Below are 19,267 nucleotides of genomic sequence, written 5' to 3' on the forward strand. Positions count from 1 at the left end.
TTATGGCAGACACACAACATAACCAGCGTTCCTAGATTACATACAAGCACACACCTGTTCTCCACAAGTAGCTGCCAACTTCTCTAAACGAATCAGATGAAATGTTATGCAAGCAGAAAACATCATTTATGGTGAGTGACATCATGCCATCACTAGTTGTCTTGTTTATATTTACACAGTCTGTGTGACAAACTGTAGCTGTGTCTATGTCATTCTTCATGCGTCATGAGGGGAAGTTGTTGTACACTAACAGAGAAAACTTGAGTAACACTAAAACCAGGAACATTAAGGAAGAAAATATAGCTTATAGTTTCAAGTATTTATTATTAAATAAAAAATGACAAATCATACATCTGAATGAAACTTGGACCACATCTCTCTCCCAATACATAATGGATATATCATCCTGTTAAAACATAAAACTAGTATATCCAATTTATAAATGAAGTATCTACAACATCGATTACAAAAGGAGCTCATTTAATTTTTTTTGGTGAAAATGAAATCTCAATTATTTTTGTATCTATGGATTTTGGTACAACTGGGGTATTTCAATAATCTAAACCAAAAATGTATAAAGGTTTCAAAACTGCTTGATTTAGAATTAATTCATTTTCATTTTTTTCCCCGTTGAAACAAAAGGGAGGTAATAACTTATACTTTTATAAACTTGATGCATTGAATTGCTGCTCATCTGGTAATTTTCAAAGTAATTTTTTTTTTTAAATGTATACCATAAAGAATAATGATTAAATTTATACTTCTGCTTTGAATAGAAAACTTTGGGGGTTTTTTTTGGTTGGAAAACCACGTTAAGAGATTTAATTAGAAAAAAAACTCTCTCCAGCATGCACTCAATGAATATAAATAAGCATAAAAGATTTGATGACCAAAATCATTTTGACCACCTTTCATAAACAAAGACTTCTTAAACTAAGAGCTCTCACAAACTGGGCACATTTGTCTTTAACAAAGTAAATTCTTCTCATCCTAGGCAATAATATTTTCTCCCAGGGATTTTGACAGTTTAAAGCCATATCCAATATCCAAATGAAGTAGTTGCTATATATCCATAACAAATCAATATAATTTAAATGTAATGTCATAGATTTAGCTAAATGAAAGACCAAATAAAAATGTTTGGCTGGTTTAAATAGAAAATTATTCAATTTTAAAACCTAAATGCTACAGATTCTCTTATTCTTAAAATGATGGTTAAAAATATCTTCCTTTGAATAATTAGCCCTTTTTCACAACAGTAATGAAGTATTCATAGCATTTCTCTCATAAAAACACTACATTTTATAGACACTTTAAATTCAACTGAAAAAATTGAATTAACTTATTACTTTAAATTTTGAAGTTTCTAAAAGTTTTTTTTTCTTTTAATTGTAAATGTTTGCAAAATTAAACACTTGTGAAAGTACTTCTTTACATATCAGTTAAAAGTGAAATATACGTCTCACAAGCTGGCCATATAACGCCAATATTCTTTCTCTAATCCAAATTTAAATATAGCGAACATTTATCATCACGAAATATCTGACTTTTTAGTCCTTCCTAATTTACTTGGGGAAAAAACAACAAAATAACTTCTATCTATTATTATCATTATTGTGAACATACAAAAATGACCAAAAACAGCCTGGCAAATTCTTACCGCTTTTTCTTTAGTCTAAAAAAAACCCCAGTAATGTTGAGTTTTTGAAATGTGGGAATGTGTATCCTCGCTAACATGATCACACTTTGCAGTGTAAATGAAACTATCAATACTATCAAAACAAGGACGGAACATATCTTCACAAATCTAACAACAAAAAATATATATATATTATACATGTACATAAATCACAGAAATGAAAAATAATCCTACCAACATACTTTTTAAACAAAAAAAGTCAATTTGATTACTGAAGAAAATGACTGATATAAATAAATACATAATGTTTTGGGTTTCTTTTAACTGAAATGATGGGTGGGACTGATGGAAATTAAAAGTATGCCTGTACACTGCTAGAAAATGTTGTAATACTAGTAAGCAAAAGGTATTTCAAAATTAATTTTCATTTCACAACTTCAAAAAAAAGATGGCAAAAAAAAAAACACAAACAAATTGGAAATGTAGTTCTACAAGGCACACCATAAAATAGGGAGTTATGGGACAACCTTAATAATCCATGTATACATACAACAGTTTCTTATTACAACAACATAGGAACTTTTTTTGTACTATGTCAGTAGTTTTTGAAGACTTACCTTATTTGTTTCATATCAGAAGTATGAGGTACTGTAGATAATTGAGCCGCGTCATGAGAAAACCAACATAGTGGCTTTGCGACCAGCATGGATCCAGACCAGCCTGCGCAGTCTGGTCAGGATCCATGCTGTTCGCTTTCAAAGCCTACTGTAATTAGAGAAACTGTTAGCGAACAGTATGGATCCTGACCAGACTGCGCGGATGCGCAGGCTGGTCTGGATCCATGCTGGTCACAAAGCCATTATGTTGGTTTTCTCATGGTAAGTCTCAATTTATCTCACTTTTCAAATTCATCTTCTTCTATTACAAACAAATTAGCTTGTGTTGGATAACAGAAACAGTCAATCAGTATCTCTTTAACAACAAGTATGATAATAATATAACAGTCACAACATGTTGATAAATCATAGAAAAAATACAGGACAGTGAACATTTTTGTTGGAGAAAAAATTACTGAGGCATAGAAAAAATGAAAGTCAGACAAGAAACGCATTTCCAAGGACAGAGAAAAAAAAACATTCAAAATAAACTAAAAGCTTCTTAAAAACATATATGGTATTAGCTGGTAATATTTGACTTTTTGCAGTCTTCAACTTTATTTTTTTCCCGTATTAAATATTTTTAAATTGAAATTCAGCAATGCAGTTGTAGGAAGTTTACTAGGACTGACTTATTTGCTTGCTACAAGGCAAAAACGTGTATGACATTGAAACACTAATTTCATTTTGTAGTGTGAAGCAATTTAAGCCGATTTCTATGTGATATTATGTACCACATGGTAGTTAACCTATTCAGACTTTTTCGGATCAAAAATAGTCTGGGGACGCTGTTTTGATAAAAAAAATGTCTGAGCATTATATGAAAACATACTGCCCCTTGATCATGTTGATGTGCAGTTAAAATTGCTACCATAGCTATCAAATCAATGTAAAATTTGTTTACTATAAAACTCCCCTTGTCAGGGTGAGCAACTTTTTGTTGTGATGATCCATCAAAATTTAAGTAAACCTACCCCTTTAATTGTGTCCATTTAACTTCAAACATAAGACATTATTTCAAAAGTTGTTCGATTTCACGCCTTCTATGCCCCTGTCTTTTCTACCACTATGAAGTAAGTTGGTGCATATAAATGACAATACAAAATTGCACAAAGTTGGTGCTATCGTAAGAACTATGGTATATATCATAACACTCTATACAACAGACTTGTCTAAAATTAATTCATAAACTAGTGTGTAACAATTTAAATGATGAGACAATTATGACCAAATTCAACTTGAGATGAAACTTAAATACTAATTTTCTATGAGTACAGAATGACCTGAATTGAAAAATTTCATTTCTAAATATACTTATTTTTCAAAAATTGTTCACCTAAAACAAAGGACTCAAAGATATACAATAAAACCAACGGTAATAAATAAAAAAGCCATTTTGATCAATCAAGTTCAAACAAAAGACACAGAACTTTGGTAAACCTGACTTTAAAGAAAATATCATTCCAATATTTTGAGATTTTTTATCTATAATGACAAAAAAAAGCTGTAATAAAAATTTCAATTTATATTGTAAATATTTTATTTAGTATATAATTCATTATTGTTCATGACTGTTAAAATTAAGCAAACGCTAAACTGTTAGTATGATGCATATCTAACAGCACAATTTCAAACAGAGTGACACCTTAAAATTCCAAGTTATAAATATAAGTTATTGATTAATATGTATGCTTTAATATAGTTTCATCATTTATAAATACATACCGGTTAGTTTTGTATCTAAAAGGTAGAGTCATTTCACATAAAACAACTGTGAAAGAACCCACTCAATAACGACAGAAGAGCATAAAGATCATAAAATAGTTTAGACTGTACCCTGTTGATATCTAAAAACAAATTAAAAACATCTTTAAATCATTTGAAGGGTCTCACCTGTCAAATATTGTAAATACAGAAGGGTGTTCTAGGGAGCCTGTAGCAAAAAATTTTTTTAAAACACATGAAAGTGTGAATTTGTCGCTCTTATGAATTTTGACAGTGTCTTCTGTAAGAATTCAATATATTCATTTTTGATTTTCTATACAATTGCCTCTATTTAGAAAATTATAGTATTTTAGCGGTAATTTGTAACTAGCTAATTCTAAAAAATTATCTATAAACAATAATCTCCATATCAGAAAACACAGCAAATTTCATATAATGAATGTGTCAAAATTTCAACAAAGTTTCTTTCAATTTAAAAAGTGACATTTTCAATTAGAACAAACCTATCACAATAAATATCAAATTTTGCAACACAATACATTTGCATTAACATTATTATTTCATATCTTTAAGCAAAACTGCAGAAAACAAACAAAAAACAGCTATCAAAGTACAAGTAAATAAATCATGAAATATAATTACCAAGACAATGCAATCAGTCATTATAAATAATATACATGGAAAGGTTTTTTTAGAGTTTTCCCTGGAATTATTGTAACATAGACACTGTACATTTCACAGAGAATATCATGTTTTGGGACATTTTTGACAAGAAAACATTTGGCCAAATTCCCTGTCATTATTTGAAGGTGAAAAATGAATTTTCCCGTAATAGGACAGACATAAGAATTTATTGTATAGTACTTAATAAAGTGGACAATGGGAAAGCCAAATAAAACCACAATGACTTTAGGTAAAATAGTTCAAAACTGGAACATGCAAAATTATCCCAAACTACGGTATTGTCATACAGCACTGAAATATGTCGCCAGCAATATTCACGTTCTATAAAGTATGGTAATGCTCAGCATTTTAACACTTATACCTGTTACAACTACATGGGGGCAACTGTGAGCTAAAAACAATTATGCAAGAACAACAGTTGTCTATATCAGAACAACCGTTTGCATGCAAAGAAACTGCACAGTTGACAGCCCTTCATAATTTCAAGACAAGCTCAAATAACCACTGTCTTTCCTATATTTTCACGCCATTTTATTGGTCACTTGTTGTGGGTTAAAAATCAAAAATAGGTCTGATTTTGAAGATTTCCTTAAATGCAATGTAGCAAATATAAACTTAATCTTTAAAACAACATGTGACGGTGGCATTATTTCTGTGGTCTTAACTTCTACAATTTTTGTGGATGTATCAACCTGTGACATTAAGCCTAATAAAAAATTCCATTAATCTTTCTATACCTTTAAACCTAGCAATCATTTTCCAATGAAAATGGCAGTTTTTGCCAAAACCTTAAAAATGTTTCAACAATTAAATCATTTCACAGAACATCCACTTTCCAGAATAAAGTAAACTTAATTTGGAAAAAAATTAAACGTGCAACATTCTATTTTAAAAATCAATAAGGTAAGTCATCTTAAACAGGTTTTCTTCCAGAACCTGACAAAAAAATACTACATGCCAGTAAAGACACTGACTAAATGAGCACGCCTGCTGAACCTACTTCCAGTAGTTCTTTTAAGTCTTTCATTTTGAGTAATCTGTCTGCACTAAACATAGAATATTCTCACTTTTGAGGTGCTGACTAGGACTGCATCATCATAAAACCTTGTCTCTATCACAACATTCCCACTGAAAAATAAATGAAATATTTATGAGCCACACCATGAGAAAACCAACATAGTGGCTTTGCGACCAGCATGGATCAAGACCAGCCTGCGCATTCGCGCAGTCTGGTCAGGATCCATTCTGTTCGCTAATGGTTTCTCTAATTGCAATAGACTTTGAAAGCGAACAGCATGGATCCTGACCAGACTGCGCGGATGCGCAGGCTGGTCTGGATCCATGCTGGTCGCAGAGCCAATATGTTGGTTTTCCCATGGCACGGCTCTTATATAGGTCTCACAACTTTTTGTTGCACACCGATGATTTGTTAAAAAATAGCTATTTATCAGTTATTAACCACATTTCAGTGTGCTTTTGTGTGTATTTAGCTTATTGATGTTCCCTTCCTGGAACCCGTATCAGTGACTCCTTCAGAATATGGTTAGTAACATTATTGAGAGAATAGTGCAAGATAGAGAAGAAGCTCCCATTCCAGAAGTTTTCCTGGTTCTTTAACATGCCAGATTTTAAGCACCCTTACTAGGGACCCTTATCCCTAAGTTAGTAGTTTTTATTTTTAAAAGCAAGCTGGGGCTCTAACCTGTGACCCCTATTTTTGTAGTCGGACAATGTTACCACTTTGTCCACTTTTTAAAAATTTCAGTGGCTGTTTATGGACAAATAAATATTGTTTCTCTTTAAAATCAAATCCAACACTTGTATACTCCTTCTTCTTCTTCTTGGCGTTCACTTGTATACTGTTCCCATAAGATGTGTGTTATAAACAACAGGCCCTATGTCATAAGTTGCAAGGTGAACCTTCTTTTTTTTTCTTTTAAGACGTTGGAGAGAAAACTTACTTGAGTACATTTGCTGGCATCATCTGACTCTCAGGAGCAGCTTCTATCACACTCTGCCATGTGTTTGTTGAGCCGGGAATCACAAAACCAAACTCAAACAACCATTCTGAAAAAGTCATCAATTTTTAATTAACACACATTGGTTTGCCGAGGCAGGAGTTGGAAATGAAATAGTCAAAACTGTCATACCTGCACGGCTTTGCCTAAAATGAACAATCTAAACAAATATGGGTCATCACTTATTCATTAAACAGCAAATGAGAATTATGACTTACAGCCCTTTTCGCTTTAGTTATACTCATTTAATTACGGCTGATTGTGAAACAATTTCTACAGCTTATAGTATCAACACATTTTTCCTCATAATTCCTGAAGTTATCCATCGCCACAAGCATTATGAGAGAAAAGAAACCTTTTAAATTTTTAAATACTGAAAAAACAAGTTAGGGAGAACCCCTGATCTCCCACACTCTACCACCAGCTATAGACTGTACTATTTATAGGGTTGCGGTGCAATACGTTCATGACTAAATCTTGTTTTTTTGACATGATGAGCAATGACCAAATTCTTGCATCCTAACAATACTCCAAATTAAGCCAGACAAACCTTACTGGGTTAAATCTATACAGAAGTTTCAAGAAGCCTGTAAGAATGATAATTTTGTCAAGCAAAAAGTGTCTCGAATCTGCTGTTGAGATTGCCTGACATGAGGTCAAAGATAATGGCAATATTTGTCTGAACAAAAGAAAATTTGCTTGATATTTGCACAATTCAATTAAGGTTTTCTAAATGAAGAAGTACAGGTTCAGGTTCGATGCTTAACAGTAACTGATGAATAAATTTTCTGTCAAAGGAAAATAAATTTAACTAGCTTTAAAATGAAGTGCAAGGAAGTTTGTATAAGTGCCTGACATCTGGTCACAGACCTTTCAAAATCATCAGTGCTTAAAACTGACTTATTCTTGCCTCATTATGTGTATGTATGCATTGTATACTGTAAACCTAGAAATGTTTGCGGATACTATATTTTGCGTTTTTCAAAAAATGGACATTTTCACGGATACAAATCTTTGTGGAATCATATCCGTCACGAATCCCGTGAAAATGAAGTTGCAAGTGAACATATTTAGTATAATAATGTAAGTGTCAGTACTGTCAGTGCAAAGTTGCATTTATAGTATTCTTGACATTCAGTTATATTGTACCGTTCAATTATAAATACATCCTAGTCCTTTTCATCCGTATCAACGGTTATTCACCCCCCCCCCCCCCTCCCAACACAATATTTTACTTGCAAATAATATATCGTATTGGCAGCCAACTGCAAACTTCATGTATATGTCGTTCGAAAGAAGCATATTGTTTGTTTTTATCCCCTGTTTGTCTGACAGATCGATACTGGAAATGCGGTTGCTTCATAAATTAATAAATTGTAAATTAATTGAAATAATATGGATTTGTGCACTCATGTTATACAATTACGGTACAAGAATATCAATTATTAATATCCAGGTATGTGAAAGCACAGAATTTTATAGACATCTGTATAAGCTGAAGCTAGAGTCTTTCGCGTTTTTGTTAGATCAGAGTTTTTCATGGCTATTTAATTTCACTGAAATACACTGCCCGTGAAAGGCGCTAATTTAAAAAAAATTCTAGGTTTACAGTATGACTTTTGAAAAATAAAATGGTGTGAAACAAACAGGTCTTAAGTAGCTACTATTGTTAACCTTCATCCTGCTAAATTTCTAAAATGGACTGGTCCATCTTTCATTTTGGGCAATATCACTTATTATTTCAATGGGGGTGTTCACTGAAAATTTTCTGACTGAATAGCGAACAGTGCAGACCATGATCAGACTGCACGGATGTGCAGGTTGATCCTGGTCTGCACTGGTCACAAAGCCATAACCACTTGCCGCCAGCAGGCTTAAGTTTAAAAGCATGACAAAAGTGAAATATTTCAACATCCAAAATACAAAGTAAGTTAGCTGTTTGGATATTTTTTCTGGCCATCTGTATTTCACTGATTAATCAACTTTGAAATGTTGGTATATACCCTGGTTTGATTACTGTCAAAAACTACACAAATCCTATTTGATTACAATAGATTATGATTACTGGTTACGATTTCATTATCCCAAACTCCCTCCCAACACTAGAATAAACACAAGTGAAGCAAACACTGTAAGGTGCAAGATAATTCTATTAATTAAAACATCTGTTTCTACATCAAGACTGACACAGCTGATCCTAACCATGAAGAAAAATTTTTTTTTAGCACAGTCTTAAGACAATCAAAGGAGCATGACTGCAGAATGTAAAGTCACAAGATCAGATTTTTTTTAACACACATAAAATGTCTACAAACCATAGAAGAATCATCTCACTGAATAATTTTGTTTTATTTACATTACTTATAACTTTCTAATTTTGAGAAAAAATGGCCTGTCACTTACCTTCTAAACACTTTCCCTTGAATAAAACCTTCTGTTCTAATCTGAACTTCTCCATGGCCTCCTTTGATGAAAAATTGATTTCTCTTGACACAGCTCTACACTTTAGAATCTTCTTTGGTACTCGTGCTGCAAAAATGGGCCTCATATAGTTAGACTTAAAACAAACTCATAAACCCCTGACTAAAACATCCGCTGCAGACCCTTGAAAATACAGATCTATAATTATTATCTGTCTTCTATGTATCTGAAAAAATATAATAGTTACAAACAACTCCCTTGCATGATAATCTAAAGAAAAACAAGAAGATATCAAAAGGTTACGCTAGTGCACCAGTTTATATAATTTAGAACAGCCCTTTTCAGTTTAAGGATGAACCTCTATAGTTTATCATTTTGAAAGAAGAAACATTCATTACAGTTTGAAAGCAGAAATGGTCCGTTTTACAGTTTCATAAAAAAATTATGAACATATAAGAAACAGTTACAAAGTACAATTACTGTAAAAAAAAGCTTTCTATAAAAGAAAGCATATTAGAATGAGACTTGTTAATTCAATTTTACCTTCGTGTTCAACTCCTGGGCTTGACCTGAAATATATAAAATATCAAATTAAAACCATTCATAAATGCAATAAATTTATTATTTTTGAGTGATTAACAACATCACAGTTTATACCATGAAATATCAAAAAGCAAAAATATTCGTATCAAATTGTTTTATATTACAATGTACCTGTTTAATATTTGCGTCTGCATATAAAATACAAAACGCATGCAAAAAGAATTAAGACCTGTTAAAGGAACACAAAACCCTTTCTGTTAATAAATGCGACGCAGAATGAATGTTCTGTCCATAACATTTAATCATACTATTAGGTATTTCTGGTACAGTGGTTGCATAAATAACTGTTTTAAAGTGTACAAAACTTTTACATTTTTCTTTGACCTAGAATTTCAGGAGTGTAAAAATATTTGCAAAATTAGAGAAAGGTGTATATACATTTTCAACAGGCTCTAATAAATATGTGTTTATGTCAAACTTGACAAGATTCACAAAATTCTACTTTCTAGTCTAATTTCTAAATAATCTTCACAATTATATCCATCAAAACGTTTTTTTCCTCTATAAATCTACCTCAGGAAAAAGGAGGCAGTCCAAAAGCAAAAAGTATACTTTTCCCCCAATTCTGAACTTAAAATTCCCAAAACTGAAATGACACTAAATGAAGTTTTTGCTGTTTTACAATAGTTTTGATACTTTATAATGTTTATTTTGGTTATATAAACAACAAAATCAATAAATTTTATAACATACATGTACCGCTGAACAATTATTAAAACGCCATCCAATATTTGTATGTATTATATTACACAAAATAGTGTCAAGGGCAGTCCCAAAATGAAGAAGGAAGGTCTGCATCAAACTATAAGCATGCTGATCAAACAAAAATGTACAGTCAGATTCTTCTTTTCCAGATAATCCAATTTCAGCCCAGAGTGATTAAAGCCTCATAATGCCTTTGCTTAAAATGTGGCTGCCATATTCTTTGTTTTAAACATAAAATAGATTATGTTCTTGGTAAATCCTATTTTCAATAAAACTTTTTCTCATATATTTGAATACTTTATCAACAGAGAAATTATTACTGAATCCATTATTCTTATTACCTCCCTTTATGATTCAAACTGTATAAGTTCATGTGTCATATTGAAAATCCTGCTTTTCTAACCATTAAATTATGCGTATTTTCCATTTGGACAGTTTCTTTATCTGTTTCTAACATAAGATTTAAAGCCTTATGGAACTTTAAATTAAGGAAAGTGATCACAATGTCATGATGTAATCTTTACACTGTATGACTGAACTAACAAGGCAGTCTGAAAGACAGCTATATCCCCTGCCGCTGTTATGGATAGTGAACAGGTTTATGGTTTTGGTAGGAAGCATTGACATTGTTTGTTTATTTGTATGATGACATTAATGAATTTGACCTAGAGTTGTGACCTTGTCCTTAAGCCAACATGGCTGACTCATGAGTTCTGCACATCATCTTGATGAGGTGATCATTTGACCCAAGTTTCATGAAAATCCTTCAAGGGGTTAAGGAAATACAGAGGACTTAAAACTGAAGGCTCAAAACTTTGACCTTAAGTTGTGATCTTGACCTTGAGCTGACATGGCTGACACATGAGTTATGCACATCGCCTTGATAAGGCGATCATTGACCAAAGTTTCATGAAAATCCTTCATGGGGTTTAAGTTACAGTACTGAGCAGACACAATTGAAATGGATGGACGGATTGAGTCTTGGGGATTAAAAATAGAAGCATTTAAAATGCTACTCTTTGACAGCTATATAGCATAATTTCATTAACTTTTAAATATAGCTAGAAATAACATTTGATACTTACAAGTCATCGCTGGACTGCCAAAGAATTTTTCCACTATCTGCATCTCTAAGGTTCATCCAATTTCTAAGGCATATTTAAGGATAAATTCTCACATATAAACATGTATTCATATACAGATTGTACCTTAAATGGGAATAAACTGAATGAGAAAGTGTATGTGTGTTCAAGATTAGCGCCTTTTCAACATTTTTTCAGTCGTATGTATATACCACGTTAGTGTCATGCACAACTTCAAAGTGCTGCCTAACTGGAATACTGTAAAACTAAAAGCACATTTTTAGTTTGGGGTCAAAAATTAACGAATTTGAAATAATGAGAATGTTGCCAAGATTTTATATTAATGAAATTGTTATAAAGTTAATCTGCTAGTTTTGGCTTTTTAATAAGTCGGATATACATAAAAGTTACACATCGTAATGTGTTACCTTTAGACTGTCTACCGTAAAGATTGATTGCTATTAATTGTATGGATGTTTTAACATCTCTAATCACCTGTAAATCTTGATGACTCTATACCTGTACAGGCATGTAGGAAGCATTTTCAGATGGGGGAGGGGGGCACACATTTTGAAAATCAGCCGACCTATAACAGACCCATATTTAAAGACTTTTTTTGTTTTGTTTTTTTGTTTTTTCAGTTTATACTAAGCACGGTATGCATTTAGCCCATCTAAAACAATTACAAAACTGCAAGTCACAGCTAAAATTGACTCACTATCAAAAAATTGCTAAGATAATTACCACAAGAGCTGTCACAGGAGACAGCGCACTCAACTATTTTGATGCTGGATAGTGAAACTGGTCACATCTGAGGAAACTGGAGCTGTCAGTGGAGTGACCCCAATGGCCAGCCCCAGTGGATGAAGATATTGCACAATAGCCTGAGTCTGTGTCAAAAATATTAAGTAATAAGAGAGGTAAAGATGAAGTGTATCAAAACACTATATAAGTTTGTTTGTTTGTTTGTTTTGGATTTAACGCCGTTTTTCAACAGTATTTCAGTCATGTAACGGCGGGCAGTTAACCTAACCAGTGTTCCTGGATTCTGTACCAGTACAAACCTGTTCTCCGCAAGTAACTGCCAACTTCCCCACATGAATCAGAGGTAGAGGACTAATGATTTCAGACACAATGTCGTTTATCAAATAGTCACGGAGAACATACGCCCCGCCCGAGGATCGAACTCACGACCCCGCGATCCGTAGACCGACGCTCTACCTATTGAGCTAAGCGGGCGGGCACACTATATAAGTATATTCTAAGCAAAAAGGGGGCATAATTCATTAAATATTGGTGCAAGAGTTATGCACCTTGTGTCATATGATGTGGGTGACAATGTGGAACAACTACTTCAAGTTTGAATCAAATATGCATTTCATAATAACTGAGATATAGTGAAAATGCATCAAAATTAACCTTAAATTCTAAGTAAAAGGGGGCTTAATTCATGAAAACATTGTGTCAGAGTTATGCACCTTGTGTCATATGATGTGGGTGATGATGTATTATTTCAAGTTTGAATTAGATCCATTCAGTAATAACAGAGATAGAGTGAAAGTGCATCAAAACTTAAACCTGAAATTCTAAGTAAAAAGGGGGAATAATTCATGAAAAATGTGTGCCAGAGTTATGCACCTTGTGTCATATGATGTGGGTGATAATGTTGAAAAACTATTTTAAGTCTGAATCAAATCAATACAGTAATAACACTAACAGAGATAGAATGAAAGTGCATCAAAACTTTAACCAGAATATCTAAGTGAGAAGGGGGGATAAATCATGAAATATTCATGCCAGAGTTACGAAGCTAAAATTCGGTGCCCATAGTACAGTACTTTAATAGTTGCTGAATGCCAGGTAATCTGTGACATGGATTACAGCTCTGGACTGGGATTTTTATTCGGAATAGGGGGAAAATATCCATATCTTGTGTTGGGAAATGGTTCTATAGTCTGACCCTTATATTACCCTGGATTACATCTTGATCTGTTATCAATGCATAACTCCTGCCACTGAAAGAGCTACTTCTTTGTTTGTTAGTGTAAAAGATGCAATCACTCTGTCTGAAAAAAAGTGCATGAGTTCGTAAAACTTGACACCCATGCTATAAGCAGCCAGTGACCTACAGACATTTATAAAAGTTTTTTGCGACCTAGAATTTAATGGAAATACCTTACAAATGTGTCTCCGCCAACCGAGAAAAGTAAGAAAATGGAGAAGGAAAGGTCTTACAAAGAGACTATGATCAAACTCAAAGGAAGCAAGCATTCCAGCAGAAATGTTTTTGTTTGTTTTTTTTGTTTGTTTTGGGTTTAACACCGTTTTTCAACAGTATTTCAGTCATGTAACGGCGGGCAGTTAACCTAACCAGTGTTCCTGGATTCTGTACCAGTACAAACCTGTTCTCCGCAAGTAACTGCCAACTTCCCCACATGAATCAGAGGTGGAGGACTAATGATTTCAGACACAATGTTGTTTATCAAATAGTCACGGAGAACATACGCCCCGCCCGAGGATCGAACTCACGACCCCGCGATCCGTAGACCGACGCTCTACCTACTGAGCCAAGCGGGCGGGCTTCCAGCAGAAATGGAAAGCAGAATTTTCATGGTTGCTCAAGAATTTGTTCTTTATTTGGAAGATTCCTTCAAAATCAGGGACCCCTCCCCTGTCAAAAACCTGGGAATCCTTAGGGATCCTACGAAAAGAATTTCATCGACAAACCCTAAACAAGAAGCAGTGTTCCAAAAAATGCTTGATGCCCCCGGTGGCATCCTTGTCGATACAAAGCAACCTAAGTCCAAAACGAAGTCAAGTTCAAGGTCAAACTGAGGTCAGGTGATGTCTTAAGATGAGGAATGGTCACAGGTTGCATCTGCATTAGTATCAAGTCATTCTAGTAAGGGGTATTGATGCTAGACGAAACGGTCCCATTTGGTTAACCAAGAGATGGCCCATATAAAGCAACCTAAGTCCAAAATGAGGTCAAGGTCAAACTGAGGTCAGGTGATGTGTGAAGATGAGGAATGGCCACAGGTTACATCTGCATTAGTATAAAGTCATTCTTGTAAGGGTACTGATGCTAAACGGTCCCATTTGGCTAACCTCGTACAGACTGACGGACGGACGGACAGGACAATCACTATAAGCCTCCCGCATCAGTAGATACCGGGGGCATAAAAATATTTATCAATGGCTATGCTGCAAAAAGCCTTTCTATTATAATTTTTGATATTAAATTAACAGTGTTATCTTTCATTTTAAACAAGAGCACCGCCTTGCGCGTGCTGACGCTCATCTGATTTTTTTGTATAATAGAAATATTGTCCTACCCAAGATTTTCTAAGTCTAAAAAGAGCCATCATTCTTGAAAAAAACAGGATAGAGTTATGTTTCTTGATGTACAGCGTCCGCTTATGATGGTGAAAAAACTGTTGCAAGTTTTAAAGCAATAGCTTTGATAGTTTATGAGAGAAGTCGACTTAAACATAATACTCAACCAAAAAAATGATTTTCTAAGTCCAAAAGGGGCAATAATTATTGCAAAAAGCAGGATGGAGTTATGTTACTTGCTGTACAGGGTCAGCTTATGATGAACAAGTGTTGCAAGTTTCAAAGCAATAACTTTGATAGTTTAAGAGAAAAAGTTGACCTAAACATAAAATCAAGAAATCTGATATTTTCTCAGTCCAAAAGGGGCCATAAATCTTGCAAAATTTTAAAGCAGGATGGAGTTATGTTTCTTGCTGTACAGGGTCAGTTTATGATGGTGAGCAAGTGTTGCCAGTTTTAAAGCAATAGCTTTGATAGTTTAAGAGAAAAGCTGACCTAAACATAAAACTTAACCAAGAAAACTGATTTTCTAAGTCCAAAAGGGGCAATCATTCTTGCAAAAAGCAGGATGGAGTTATGTTTCTTGATGTACAGGGTCAGCTTATGATGGTGAACAAGTGTTGCAAGTTTCAAAGCAATAGCTTTGATAGTTTAGGAAAAAAGTTGACCTAAACATAAAACTTAACCAAGAAATCTGATATTTTCTACGTACAAAAGGGGCCATAAATCTTGCAAAAAGCAGGATGGAGTTATGTTTCTTGCTATACAGGGTCAGCTTATGATGGTGAACCAGTGTTCCAAGTTTCAAAGAAATAGCTTTGATAGTTTAGGAGAAAAGCTGGCCTAAACATAAAACTTAACCAGGCAACGCCAATGCAGACGCCGACACCGCTCAAGTGATGACAATAACTCATCATTTCTTTTTCAAAAAATCAGATGAGCTAAAAATTCATGCTTATGTATTAATGGTTTAAATCAGTTAAAGACTTCTCTTGGAACAGCTCCTTATCAAAAGTTTGTTCCAATACTTCTTATTCTTATGACTTTCAAAGCTAAATACTGTGAACTTGTTATTTTTTAACAAAAACGCTGGGCTATTTATAAAGAAAACAAAGGAATCTTCATTTATTCGTCATACTTATTTCCAACATTTAAATAGCAGCTGACAAAGGCGCCTTCCAGAGTTCTTCTCAGATAATAATTTGGGGTGCAGCTTTGTGCGTGTGTTCTGGTTTAATGCCTTTTTCAACAATTTTTCAGTCATACAAACGATGACATATACTTGTAGCAGTGAACACAATGCCAAACTTTATAGTGCTGCTTCACTGGAATATCACGCCGTAGACACATGACATGATACCCCACCCAGTCACATTATATTGATACCAGGCTGACCAGTCCTAGCACTATCCTCTTAATGGTGAGCGCTAAGCGAGGAAGCTACTAGTACCATTTTTTACCTCTTTTGTATGACCCGGCCAGGGATCTAACCCACGACCTCCCGCACTTGAAGCGGGCACTCTACCACTAGGCTACCGAGGCGGTCGGGTGCAACTTTGATTACCTTCTAAAAACACAACATCTAACAGTTTTGCAAAAGATTTATGTGTATACTACTTTTGGTAAATCAAGATGTTAAACAAGCCTGTAAATTTACCACAAAAACTGGTTTATAACAAGAAGGTACAATTAATTGACAAACTGGCATACTGGACAGCCCTTCCGGAAATGGTTCCCTAGGCAGCAAACTCATTCATCCAGAACCGGTTCTCCAGCCAAAGTAGTGTGCACAGGCTAGGGAACCGAAATTTTATTTCTATGCATAAAGTTGCTGAAATTCACATTGTTTCTTTATGCATAGAAATAAAATTCTGGTTCCCTAGTTTATCATGGCGCTGCCTTTGTTTTTCTATGTTTTACCCAGTCTTACACCTTTGTACATAAACTCTTGGGCTGTAATGATACATTCAAATATTTGATTTAATCGAATACAGTTTTGTCCTCATTGTATTTGTTATTCGCCATGCCCCGAACATTTACGAATATAAATAAAAACTGCATAATCCAAACTAAAATAACTTAGATTCACCTAAAACACAAGAAAATGCCCCCGTTGCATAGCATATTTTGCATTAATTATTTGTTTTCTTCGTATTACCCCATCCACAACAGCAGACAGATATTTTCACGAAAATGATTTGATAAGTCTCATAGGGCCGATATTTGATGTTGGTTTACCATTAATAAAATGCTTTTAATAATTTTATGGGTTTGAAATGAGACTGAATTCATAATTTTATATAATTTTAAAATATTTGATTTCAACATGTGGGAATTCCAATTTTACAATAAGTTATCCAAAAACTGTCTACATAAACAACATGTTGAAGGCATCCCCATGTTGAGCAACAAGTTATCCATTGAAATAGGGGGTGCTTCTGCCAAATACACATTGTTAGGTTTTTGGTCGTCTCTAGTCATTTTTTTTGCCAAACAGTTGTCAGTTTAAGTCATTTGAATCTAAATTTAAAGCTCTATAACTAATATAGTAAAAGCTTACATGCTGACTCTGTGTATGTATTTTTGCTTTTTTTGCTTTTGAACAGTATTAGTTCACAATCACAGTGTTTTGAGTACAAAGTAAGTACTATAATCTTGTCAGCAGACTGTAATCTATTGTTGGCAAAAGCTACATAATGTTCAGTGACCTTTTAGTACAGAATTCATAAATAAATACTCGTATTCGTCACCCTTTATTCTTGATAGGTATTATATTCGCCCCTTAGTGTATTCATTACAGCCCTAATAAACTCATAAATTTTTGAAATTGCTCAAAAAAAGTCACTGCAAATTATAGGGGATGAAAATCCCCGAGATGGTAACGTCCGTATGTAGTTATTCTTCTTTGTTGTCTGCATATACTGAGGCAATTTTTTCAATGTTTTCCGGTTCCGGTTTATGTACGCATTGCAGGCTGGTTGTCTGCATGCTGGATCAGTCACAGAAATCCGTAAACCACACCAACATGATTCTTTTACTTCTTTTTTGTAATGAAAACTGTACATGCAACTAAAAAAACACTTAAAACAGTAAGGAAGTGTAAAGGCCTTCAAGTTTCTGCATGGCGGGCAAACAAAAAAACAAACAATCTAAAGCCAGTGCGAGAACGCTGAATGAGTCACCGTCACAGCTTCCCGTAAATATTGCAAAGTATGATATTCGCTGTAAGAGGTATGATTACACTAAATGTAGACTACTGTTTATCAGGCTGGTAACATTGCCCGATCGGGCTTACGACATAAAAAGTGATATTTCTTGAAAAATAATAAAGATATTTCTTTCCAACTTGGTCCATTTATTAAGCATAACATATGATGCTTATCAAGATAGAAGTAACTTTGTTGCCTTCAGTTTTGTTAGAATTACTTCCCTTTTTCAGATTTTTATGATGCATAATTTTTGAAGTCCAAAATAGTTATGTTTTAATGCAATGTTTAAAACAGAAAAGGTTCAATGGCTTTCTATTGCTCCAAACTTGTGCGCCAATACCTTTATTCTATATATTTAGGGTTAATACTTCGTTTCTAGTGCAGATGTATGAGCAATTTTTTTAAAATTAACATTTCTATATAATGTTGTAAGTGAAAGCAGAGTAAAATGTAGACATTCATGTACTAGCGCAATAATTTAGAGCATTAGAAAGCCATTGAACCCTTTTTTGTTTTAAACTTAGCATTAGAAGATATTTTTTTGGACTTCAAAGATTATGCGTCATAAAAACTGAAAAGGGGAAATAAATCTACCAAAACTGAAGGCAACCAAGTTAGTTTTATTCTAATTTGTATCATTTGTTATGCTTAATAAATGGACCAAGTTTGAAAAAAATAACTTCATTAGTTTTCAAGAAATGTTACTTTTTATGTCGTAAGCCCGATCGGGCAATGTTACCAGCCTGTTTATAGCGAAGTTTCACCGAGCTTTGAAATATTTCTTTGTAAGTGGATATGTAAAAGATAAATTCCCATGCTAGGTGGTGCCTTAATTCATATTATCGAAGTAGACGACAAAGAAAGAGCTCTGACAGAACAAGGAAGATCATAACAGGATAATCCCATATAGAAAATCTGATAATGATTTCTCCCAATAATTTGCCTGACAGAAATTATAACAAGTTTGACAAAATAATTGGACTATTACAACGCTTGTTTGTGAAGGATACAATTTAAACCCTTTCATGATATCTTCAGCTCGAGACGGCATTCTGAATTGTGAGTTCAACTCAATAAAGAAAGAAATTTTTCGCTTTCCGTTTCCAACAGGTTCCCTATGTCAACAATCCAATATGGCCGACTTCCGCTTTGCACTTCTTTTCCTCCGCAGAGTAGGTAAACAAAGGCA

The 19,267-nt window shown here is 33.9% G+C and overlaps 1 protein-coding gene across 1 annotated transcript; it reads right to left on the minus strand.

Annotated features, from left to right (window-relative positions):
• Positions 1–304: 304 nt before the first annotated feature.
• LOC123526346 (retinal rod rhodopsin-sensitive cGMP 3',5'-cyclic phosphodiesterase subunit delta-like) lies at positions 305–19,243 on the minus strand. The gene is made up of 6 exons (XM_045305472.2): positions 19,089–19,243; positions 11,537–11,599; positions 9,687–9,712; positions 9,126–9,251; positions 6,666–6,771; positions 305–5,832 (listed from the first exon to the last, which is right to left on the minus strand). Exons 1-6 carry the CDS (start codon positions 19,127–19,129, stop codon positions 5,751–5,753), a joined length of 444 nt encoding a protein of 147 aa, XP_045161407.1. The 5' UTR covers positions 19,130–19,243; the 3' UTR covers positions 305–5,750.
• Between the last annotated feature and the right edge of the window lie 24 nt (positions 19,244–19,267).

Source organism: Mercenaria mercenaria, chromosome 14, assembly GCF_021730395.1.
Source record: "Mercenaria mercenaria strain notata chromosome 14, MADL_Memer_1, whole genome shotgun sequence".
In the NCBI taxonomy this organism is placed as follows: Eukaryota; Metazoa; Mollusca; class Bivalvia; order Venerida; family Veneridae; genus Mercenaria; species Mercenaria mercenaria.